At 35.5% G+C, this 11,663-nt stretch overlaps 1 protein-coding gene across 1 annotated transcript in view; it reads left to right on the forward strand.

Moving 5' to 3' along the window:
* The window catches only part of LOC121412016 (angiotensin-converting enzyme-like), a 37,610-nt gene extending 26,822 nt beyond the window's left edge, over window positions 1–10,788 (forward strand). The window contains exons 15-27 of the mRNA XM_041604929.1: window positions 325–600; window positions 2,568–2,726; window positions 3,375–3,462; window positions 4,026–4,169; window positions 4,627–4,818; window positions 5,847–5,944; window positions 6,478–6,650; window positions 6,957–7,180; window positions 7,965–8,109; window positions 8,567–8,665; window positions 9,373–9,495; window positions 10,086–10,267; window positions 10,626–10,788. Of these exons, the coding sequence (XP_041460863.1) occupies window positions 325–600; window positions 2,568–2,726; window positions 3,375–3,462; window positions 4,026–4,169; window positions 4,627–4,818; window positions 5,847–5,944; window positions 6,478–6,650; window positions 6,957–7,180; window positions 7,965–8,109; window positions 8,567–8,665; window positions 9,373–9,495; window positions 10,086–10,267; window positions 10,626–10,723 (2,001 nt within the window). The 3' untranslated portion in view covers window positions 10,724–10,788. The remainder of the gene's footprint in view (window positions 1–324; window positions 601–2,567; window positions 2,727–3,374; window positions 3,463–4,025; window positions 4,170–4,626; window positions 4,819–5,846; window positions 5,945–6,477; window positions 6,651–6,956; window positions 7,181–7,964; window positions 8,110–8,566; window positions 8,666–9,372; window positions 9,496–10,085; window positions 10,268–10,625) is intronic.
* Window positions 10,789–11,663: the final 875 nt, after the last annotated feature.

Below are 11,663 nucleotides of genomic sequence, written 5' to 3' on the forward strand. Positions count from 1 at the left end.
TGTGGGCAGGAAATTTCCTTATATGGTTGTGCTTAAATAAAGGTGCTGTAGAGCATCACCTTCGAAGCTTCACTTTCCCTCCAGGGGTTATATATTTTTTTCTCATCTCTGGCTGTCACTTGTCTCTATATGTAGATCTTCCATAGTTTCGTGGCAAAAGCAAAATAGCGCATGCATATCGACTGGCAAGAAATTTTAATTCAGAATTCCAGCTCAGAGGTCTATAGGTTTTCCAGTCTCAAACAAGGGGGATCCTCTCGCGCATCATTTGACAGTTGCCCGCTGAGATTCGCCATGTGATCCCATTTCAACAACTCAAGAAAGTATCACTTGCTAGAAAGAGAGCTGACCAAGATGGAGCTCATCGTGAAGATGGTCGTCTTATACATGATGACAATGAGTTTAATATCCATTACAGTAGGCTTGTCGACTACAGACCAATCGGAGAATAACCAAGAACACGGTAGTAACTATAATGAGACACAGTTTGAAATATTCTTGGAAGAGTTCAATCAGAGAGCGATGGACGTCTATTCGTATTCTATAGAAAAATCATGGATATATAACACCAACATCACGGAATATAACAGACACCAGATGGTATGTATTTTATACTGAATTTATTTCCAATAATGGGTAAAATGATAATATGCATGTTTGCTAGGTAAAATAATACCAAATACCTTGTGAATTTTACGCAATGTTTCGTTGAAATTTACCGTATTTTGCCTGATATAGGGACAAATTATAAAGCCAACGTGCTTGTTCCCTTTCTACCCAATATTGGGTAAATTATTACTCAATCGTATTTAGAGTGTAAAAGCAATCAAGTCGAAATACAGAACGATTCTCTGGCAAAGTCAAATCAATACAGCTATTTGAGATATTAATGTGAGTACAATACATCATTTTTAATAGCAATAGACAAAACAATCCGGTTATAGCGGTTGTTAATGTTAGTCTGCAATTAAATTAGAATGCGACGTGTTAAAAAAGAGAACACGCCCGTAGAAAATAATATAAACATAGCATTTTTTTAAGAAAACACACAATCGGTTATTGTTACTTCTATTGATCTTGTATTTGAGTGAGACAAGTGTAACTTCTCATCTGGGGTACATCCAATATGATATGACACAACGCAAAGTTATGCATCGCATTCACCCCGCGGTATCAATTCAACAGGGGCACTTTCCATGACCTGAAATAGAACATATCTCTTAGCCTCATAATAGAAGCCTGCATGCAGATAGAGGCATGGACATAGTTATAGAAGACTGCCAAGAGCTACCAAATATTCAGAAATATGTTTGGTAGAATACAAACCAGCCCTTTAAAACTGACGATGACTTGAATAATTCCCTCCAGAATATGATTACTATATATTAGAGTATGGAATATGTTGGCTGTAAATATTTCATTGTCTTCTTTCGACAAACGCATCGTCATTGTATTTGAATTATATCATTGCATAAAAACAGACGATTGTGATGTAGACAAAATAAATCCATGGGTAAAAGTGGGTCTATAAATGATAAATGATCGGGGACGAGATGAGAAATTATAAAGACTTGGTGAAAAAAAAAACTCCAGTAGCCTACATTGTTCATACTAATTAACTAATAATACTTTATAATCAATACATGAATGATCTGTTTGGGAATACAAATGGTAGCATATACAAATGAATAGCTTATTCACCGCCATATTTTTTTTCTTTCTTCAATTGAGTATTAACAATTAACACTTAGGGGGGGGGGGTGAATGCAGAAAAAAAAGGAAAATAGACAGTAAGGGTTGAGGAGTTCAAGGCATAATGATAGAACTAGATTTAATAGAAATACAGGAAGGTGACCGCACTTTTTTTTGTAGGAACCCGTTGTAGTGTTTTAAGCAAAAAGCGCGATATTAATCGATCTCTTATGATTGTATTGTTATTTCCAATGTATTTCTTTGTTTTTTCAACCTTTTGGTTTTCATGGTTTTCAGATAAAATGAAACACATAATCATACAAAACAAAATCATAACATAAAGTAATTTCAAACAGTTAAAACATAGGTATTCATATACATTTAAGATAATTAGCTGAAAATATAATTTGTATTTGAAACTATACACAAAATCACGTCATTTGCTATCTTTTATAAACAACATGCGTTTCCAGGCTTCGCAAGTTTCTTTTTTTTTTTAAATACGGGAGACTCGTCAAGAAACATCGGGATTATGGCAATCCGTTTTAACATTTGATCCCATTTATTGATATTTTCTTAAATTCATTTCTTGATACACTGTAAAAACTGCGGTGTTAAAACTTACACCAATTGGTGTTAATAGAGGACCACACCCTGAGGTGTTAAAATTACACCCTAGAGATTAAACATAACACCAATGAGTGTAAATGTAACACCTATAGGTGTAAAACTAACACCACCAATTCAACACCGATGTAAAATATGACTGGTGTGGTCCTCTATGTACACCGGTTAACACCACAGTTTTTGCTGTGTATCGAGAATTCGATTTTTTATATCAAGAATCATAATAATTTGTATCTTTGTATCACTAGATTGAGGCGAGTGTTACTACAGGCAGTTTTTCGAACCATATGAGAGAGCGAGCGCTTGTCTTCAACGATACCAATTTCACTGACACAAATCAACGGCACTACAGGCGACTCGTCTACGTTGGAAATGCTGCTCTTAAAAACGTGTCTGAGATGGAAGAAGTCAGTATTTGAGGTTCATTATTATTTCCAAGTTTATTTTCGGATGGCCTCGATTGCACAATTCCTGGTTGGCACGGTACAATATTATGCAGGACCAGCGAGTAGAAATTGACCTGTTGACCTTTAAAATTTCATAGTGATTGGTTGCAATTTGCGTTGTACAGACATAACAATATCTTTATACCATTTTAATGTGATTTTTAAAGCAACCATTAATATACAAACTTACAGAATGAAAACTGTGGATCGCAAGCGAAGTAACGATAATTATCATCATCTAGAATACATACGTCCGTTTTATGCGTTTTCTTTTTCACCTCAAGACAAAAGTTTGCACGCCCCCATGCCAAAGAATTATGAATTTGGATTTATTTCGTTGATCTTGACTGTGAGATGGACAAATATAGTTTTTACAATGATGATATTATCACCCAAAATAATGTATATATTTCGAAATAATAATGAAATTTAATTAAAAGAAAGCATTATGACGCAACGTCATAATTATATTTCATAGTTTTATTTCTACAATTTTTTGACACTAAAATAATTATTTTGTACCTTAAAAATGATACATGAATAAATTTTATGTGTAGATAAACTTTTCCCAGGGGAAATCATTATTATTTTTCTTATTTTTTTATGTAGGGTGCAAACTTAGTTGCTCGAATGAAAGGACGATATTCAACGGGTAAGGTGTGTAAGGAGGACGGAACGTGTTACAATCTTAATCCGGGTATGTACTCCAAAATTTAGAACATTAATAAATAAATACAACTTTCTCAAACATGAGCATGCAGACGCCACTGATTAACAACAGTTGCATTTGTCAACTAGTGACCATAATATGGAGAAAGAGGCCGGGACTCGCGGGTTGGAGGCAGAGGGAGGGTTTGAAAGTACTTTTTTCATGTTTAAGATGGGGGGGGGGGCTGGTGTAAAGATGTATAATAAATTAACGCCTTATGCCTCCCTAGAGTAGGCCTAACTCATGTAACAGATTTAGTGCTGAATACATACAGTATACTTTTTTATCATTATATCGAACTCCCGAAGACCGGTTAGATTTGCAATCTCCATGATCTTTATTTAATGGCATTACATAATCATAACTTATCAAACCCCTTCCTCTAAATGCCAGCTACTGTTTGATGTTTTTGCTTGTATATAGAAATAAGAGAATGGTTAAACGAACTTACTCATTGAACCAAACGACGTAAGTCACGCGGTTGTTGGTATAATAATGTTCTTATTGTTCTTTTTTCTTCAACAACTTCCCAAAACCTTGTCATTTGGAAGGACTTTCAAAGATCATGGCATCTTCAAGAAACTACAGTGAGTTGCTATGGGCTTGGGATTCATGGCGTGCTGCAGTCGGACCTGCGAACCGCCAGGATTTTGTGAGGTACGTCGTCCTGAAGAACAAAGTAGCCGTTGCAAATGGTGTGTATACCCAAAATGTTCTTTCCAATTATTTTATGGCTAACACGATTAAGTATTTTTTTCAGACAGTGTTTACGTTTTGAATGACCCGTTTATAGAATTTTATATGTCATACTAATGAAAATAAGGATATTGTTAAGATAATAATGATGACGATAATACTAATAATATTAACTTGATAACAAAAGTATTATATTTACGAATATCATTATTATCATAATCATAATCGTCGTTGTCGTCATCATCACCGTCATCATCTTCATCCTTATTATTTTGTTTTGGCGTACTTGACCAATATTTAATGTTACTTCCTCAACTACGTGGGATAGGCTTGCAATGAAAAATTCAATTGAAAGTTTCGTTTAATTCTCTTCTCAGCATGCTCAGTAAATTCACAAAATTACCTAATACCAATAATCATTACACGTCTTGCACGTTTTTTTTATTTTGATGACAGGAGAGTCGAATGCTGCCACCTACTGGCAATCAGCTTACGGAAATGAAACCTTCCCTGTGATGGTGGAGGAACTTTACCAACAGATAAGGCCACTTTATGAACAACTCCATGCCTATGTAAGGAGAAAGTTGTATGGCGTCTACGGACCAAAATACATCAACCTCCGAGGACCTATCCCAGCACACATCGTAGGTATGAACGGGCTCTCAAGTTTCTGAACTGGATTAGTGATGAGATAGTGGGGACAGATGGTTTTTTAATCTGGTAACCTTAGTATAGCCCTCAACCAAATATTGTACCAACAAGACCCTAAACATGACCTGAAATCCGATCACCAATGGGACAGAAGGCAAACGCCTCTTTTGATATTAAGAAGTAAAATGAGGATGGTGTGAGGGGCGGAAGGAGAAAAGTGAGATCCGTGTCTGTGAGTCAATAATACCTAATATATTTTCAATCTATCAGTTCTATGATGGCTTCCACTCTATGAAAATATCTTGGCTCCGTCCCGGAGAATGAGACTTGAGTTTCGAACGGACATCGTCTTCTTATAAGTTTGGTATAAATGTATCGTGCCATATGCTTGCGACATTTTTACCATTCCTTTACCATACATTTAATGTATGGTAAAGGGATGGTAATGTATATGGCACGATTTAATTCCTTAACTTATCACATGAATATGTTCATCTATCTTTCCATGTGTTTTAGGGGGTTGAATAGTATTTCTAAAGTATTCAAATAATATTTCCACAGTTTTTAATTCGGAAATGCTTATTTCTAGTTGGAATCAGTTTATTGTTAATTATAAATAAGGTAAAAGGTTCTAACGCTACCTAAGGCATACACGCATACGTAAGTTCTCACAGTTCAAAAAAGTTACATTTCCTATACACATTCACCTCACACTCTCACGCCCGCCATCTGCACGCACAAACCACATAAATACACACTACGCACGCACGCATTCACAAAACTCTCCTTCGATTTGGCGGAATTGACACCCTCTCCGATTCATATACATTAGCATAAACAAAATAACTGAAAATTCATTGAATATAAAAACTGATTATTTTCATTACATAATAATACCCGAATAGTTGTATTTAATTTTCAAGCATTTTATTACTTGTTCTTCCAAATAATTGATTCAGGCCAGTATATGTGTAATACATTTCAATGGTAGTCAAATCATATTTATCATATGGTCTTGTTTTAAGGAAACATGTGGGCGCAGACGTGGGGTGGATTATACGATATATGTAAACCCTTCCCAAACAAGGCACGAGTCGATGTTACCAAGAGTATGGTGGAAAAGGTAAAATTAATACACTCTTACAAAAAGCAGTGCAATACATCTTACGCACTAGTTGAAATGTTCAAATAATATTTATCAAAAACAATATTAGTAATTTAGTTCACCACGTATAACTATGTCCCATCAAATATCCGTCGCTGTTCAAGGTCAGGTCTTACTTTTCTGCCTCCAACCTTAAGTTGAATCGAATGTTTCGTATGTTTATACATTTGATAGTATGCAAATATTTATTTAATCAAAATCTAATGCAACGCAAACATTAACAAAAGCAGCATATCGAATGTTTTGTTATGAACTTTATTTACACTTATTGCATAGAATGGCATGTTGTCTGGCTGCCCATGATGAAGTACAACATTTGAATGAATCACGGGAGATAGGAGCATTTAATGTTATGTAATTAACATTTCTAAAAAAAAATCAAATTTTTGCCTACGCTAAGAAAGAGCAAAACAAATAAATTCAGAAAATATCAAAGATTATATCAAAGGACTGAGTAAATATATTTTCTTTGTGAATTTTGTACCGATCAGAATTACACCACCAGTAAGATGTTTGAAATGGCGAATGAGTTCTTCACTTCCCTTGGTTTGATCTCTGTACCTACATCATTCTGGAATGATTCCATGTTTGTACGTCCTACTCACGGAAGGAGTGTTAACTGTCACCCGTCTGCATGGGATTTCTACAACCAAGTCGATTTCAGGTGTTTCCTATAAAGGTTTATTGCCATTTTCAGAAGTTTATGGCGTACTGCCATCCAGATACTGAAAAAATACTGTAATTTAGTGAATTAATTTACTGTAAACATAAATCACATTTTCATTAACTTTCTCAAAGCAAATAAATTTAAATCGTTTTCTTTTTCATTACAATTTTTTGTGAAAGTGAAATACTAATTTACAGTGAGAGCGTGCCGGGGAGTGAAAACTGCGAAGTTTACTTTTATCTCCTTACTGTTTTATCTCACATATAATAAGATCTGTTTTTTTTTGTATCATGTTGTGTACAGAATCAAGATGTGCACAAGTATAACAGTGGAAGACCTGAATACGATACACCATGAACTAGGACACATCCAGTACTACTTGCAATATAAAGACCAGCATGTTCACTTTCGGGGAGGTGCCAATCCCGCTTTTCACGAGGCCGTCGGGGACGTCATGTCGCTTTCGGCCGCAACACCCGGGCATCTATATACCATAGGTCTATTGGACGAAATTGAATATGACGAAGGTAATTGGTTTCTATCAGCAGAATAACACAAAATTGTCTAGCTAGACAGATATGGTCGTTTATCCAAAGAGTTACAAGAAAAGTGATACCTCCTTTTTTTCAAGTCATTCCAAATTGCATACATCATTTCTTACAAAGGTGTAGATATGGCTTCTCCTTTCCCTCAGTTTAGAAGTCAAGTTTAATACTTATAGGTAAACACCAATATTGGTGTATTTGTGAGATTTGACGGTGATGAATTCATAATTTTCTTAAATGCTAGTGTATGTTGCGTTGTATCAATAATGATGTATGCACGCAGTTCAGCCCTTAGGGTGTCAATGCTTTGTTTACACATAAATGAATAAATCATTAAAATATGCAAATAAATACACGGGGAAGTACAGTAAGACCCCTTTCGAAAGCTTGAATACTGATTCCCATATGCTCGTGAAACTTAACTGTAATAGGTTATTACCAGTCAAACTTTATACAAAAAAAAATAGCAAGCACGAAATAAGTAGGATAATGCCTATTCTGGCTATAATTGTCTGATTAGCTGATTGATCATGAATTAATTTCAAATTATGTAATTTACCTCTTCCTACCAATAAGTTCCTAATACAGCGTTGAAATTCGGTAGACCGTATTTTTCGGATGATGTTGCCCTCTGTTTACTTGCAACTCAAATAGTCAGAACCGCGTCTTCCATTCTAGCATCAATAGACACAACGACACGTACTTATCATTAGGTTTGATCGTAGTATGATTACCACTTCTGGTGTTCTTGATAATTATACTCTAGAGGCTGATCTGAATCACTTGATGAAGGTTGCTCTAACTAAAATAGCTTTCTTACCTTTTGGATACCTGATGGATCAATGGAGATGGAGTGTCTTTGACGGGACCACACCTCCATCCAAATACAACCAAGAATGGTGGAAACTAAGGTAATGGTTGACTTGTCGTATTCAGTCCAAACTTATTCCTTTGAAGAAGCTGAATCCCAAAGGGTACTTTACGCCATGGGCGGAAATCCCAGGGGGACAGGGGACGTGTCCCCCCTACTCAAAATAGTCGGGGGGGGCACAATATCAAATGTCCCCTACTATTTGTGGTCTTTTATGATGGTAAAAATACATCATTCAAAATTTAATGATGACCTTACTTTTGGGATGATAATTGGGGTGATAACCTTTTTTTTTGTCAAATTTATTTTCGTCGAAATGACCTTAAATTTGGGGTGATTTCCTTTTTTTTGCTTGTCAAATTTATTTTCTTCGAAATGACCTTAAATTTGGGGTGATAACCTTTTTTTTCCTTGTCAAATTTTCCAGCCCCTTGTCCCCCTACCGATTGGGAGAGAATTGGAGTGTCCTATTATTATTTTTCTTTCTCTCTCTCCAGGCTGAAATATCAGGGAATTATTCCACCTAATGAGCGTAGTGAAGATGATTTTGACCCCGCTGCCAAGTACCACATATCGGCTGGAGTCCCTTATATCAGGTAATATTCATGATTAAAACTTTCTATTACATACTTTCAAAATACCGCACTGAGATCTCAATATCAGTGACTTAGCCTGAAAGCATCGTGTATTCATATTGTGCAAGGCCGCAGAAATTGTTTGCTGGGGGAGGGGGCAGCACGCATAAACATTTTCAAAAAAAGAAAAGAAAGCTAGGGAGGGAAGCGACCAAGTTTGTAATTGGGGAACTTTTTTTCATTTTGTAAACTGATATTGACGGATTTCGTGCATAGATTTGGTGAACTTTGTAAAAAAAAATTAGTTAAAAAATGTAAGTTTTATTTATGTGGGACAACTATCCTCCGTTACGGCCATGGCATCGTGTATATCGCAAGAATAAAGCTGTATTCTGTATTCGCCTACTATAACTACTATGACAAGTGCGACTAGACAACTCCATCAGATCATATTCCCCCACTTGAATATTCTTTTGGTGTATTAATACATCACTCACCGAGGAGAGTTCTCTGCCAGACAATTTATCCTGAACGATAACTCATACAAATATAAATTGTCAGTCACAGGCGGGGGGGGGGGGTGTATATTCCCGATGTTGTCAGAGACCCCAAAGGAGATACTGAAATACATGAAGGTTTGCTTATCCGAGATCGCCATAAAAAGGAATTATTTTTTCTTCCATCTACTGTTGTGCAATAATTTATTTTGTCCTATGCCTTCGCTCTAGATATTTCGTCAGTTTCTTTCTCCAGTTCCAATTTCATGATGCTTTGTGTAAAGCTGCTGGTCACGATGGTCCGTTACACCGATGTGACATCTATAGGTCAAGAGAAGCAGGGTTACTTCTGTCGTAAGTTCAATTTTTTATTAGTAGTTGTGGCATCGTGACACGTGTATGTCCTTATGTAGAGTTTCTGTTTTAATTCATGGCCAATATTGTTCCATTTCTTACAAATCGCATAAAATAAGATATATGTTGCAAAGCTTTTTTTTTAAATCAATTAATCATCCCCCTTTCAATCGAATCATCATCATCATCATTGGCTTTATCATCGTCACCTGCATATACTTTACATTAACGTCATCGCGCTGCCATCTTAGCGGACGAAATCATTGACTGCATGCTTTGGTGATCTACAACTGGCCCTCTCGGACAACTGATGTTTACGCGTATTCCTATAGCCTCTCGTCACATGCATGATGTTCATGAGAGATAAAGACTGATATCTGAATGCCCTTTTATTTTCAAAGATAAAACAATATTAATAAAATGTCTTCCGAATAACGATCTTTTACTTGTATGATTTTTTTTTGGGGGGGTGGATGTCATAATTTCAAACAAATGCCCCATGATGTCTATCAATCTTTTGCTTATAATTCGTAAAATGAACCTTCAACAGTTTAAAACTGTTTCTTCTGTTCTTTTGTTTTTCAAAACAGAAATATGTTAAGTAAAGGTTCTAGCCATTCATGGAATGAGGCACTGGAAGCCATGACGGGTAGTAAAGAGATGAACGCAACTGCATTGGTGTCTTACTTTCAACCTTTGATGGAATACTTGAGAAAAGAGAATGAAAGGAACAACGAGACCCTAGGTTGGCCCGAGATGTACACCCCTTTTGGTAAGACAATGACTTTGTTGAAACTCTATATCAACCCCATGTATATAAGTAGAAACTTGGAATCGTGTCCGGGTGATGTAAACGATTCACACATCTCTCTTCGATGATTTTTATTTTTCTAATCCCACTTATGTTTTACATTTCGGATTCTCATCATATCAGGGGGCGACCACTTCATCCTCTATTGAGATTATCGTATAATTAATCAAACCTGCTAAAGCGAAATTTGGCAAAAGTTTCGTAGATTAAAATAAAAAGAGAATAATGTTTGTATCATACAAAAATCGATAAAGTCTTCATTTTCCTGATTACCAAAAAAATTGTTGACTATGTCGCTCTCATATTCATATTTTAATAGATCCTTCTTGTGGAGTTAGAATTGGAACCATGTCCCCATCTACATTTATCCTGGTACTATCATCATCAATTCTTTGGACACGACTTCACTACTTGTAGTTACCCTTCGCGCCTTTTTAAGGACAAGTCCATCCCATCAAAAGTTTGGTTTGAATAAAAAGAGAAAAAATCAAACAAGCATATTAACACTGAAAATTTCATCAACATCGGATGTAAAAGTTACGACATTTAAATTTTTAACAGTTTTATATTTTAACAGTTATATTCACATCCAGGTCGGTATGCAAATGAGGGGACTGATGACAATATCCACTTACTAACTCTTTTGTATTTCATTACATTTGATATGAAATATTATAATTTTCTCCTCGTCAAGTGAAACAAGGTTTTATTCCTCCCTGAGCATGTGTAATTATCATTGTTCCAACATGTGAATCTAACAAGAGGGCCCTTATTGTCAAATGTGTAAAAATTGAAATGTTTTATAATTTAAACAATTAAAAAAGAGAGAAATAGTGAGTGAGGGACATCAGCGACTCTCATTGACATTATCACTGAGTTGTGCATATAACTGTTTGGTGAAAAATAAGCGAAACCTTAAAATGTCATTACTCTATTTATTACATCCAATTTTGATGTTCGTCTTTTCTCCAAACCTTTTTTTCTGGTGTGGACTTGACCTTTAACATAGCAAGATACATGTGACTTAAAGAATAGAATATGAAGTATAAAATAAACATATACCAAACGTTTTCCCTGTGATGTAATAATGCATGACGGTGTTTATAGATTTTTGACTGTATAAAGTTAAAATAAGATGAAATAAAAGAAACATATTTCCATCAATATTAATGTTCTCAGTGATGAGCTCGATTAGTAGTATTTCACAGGTATATTTTTAGGTAAACATGAACAACAGTGTTCGGGATTAAACTTTTGGGGTGTTAATACAAGCAAAAACGGTCGCTGAATTTTTATTTATTCTTCATCGTCTCCGTACTTCTGCTTCGCAATATGAATAAGTTCTCTTTTCTTTCGA

This window comes from Lytechinus variegatus, chromosome 3 (genome assembly GCF_018143015.1).
Source record: "Lytechinus variegatus isolate NC3 chromosome 3, Lvar_3.0, whole genome shotgun sequence".
Taxonomy (NCBI): Eukaryota; Metazoa; Echinodermata; class Echinoidea; order Temnopleuroida; family Toxopneustidae; genus Lytechinus; species Lytechinus variegatus.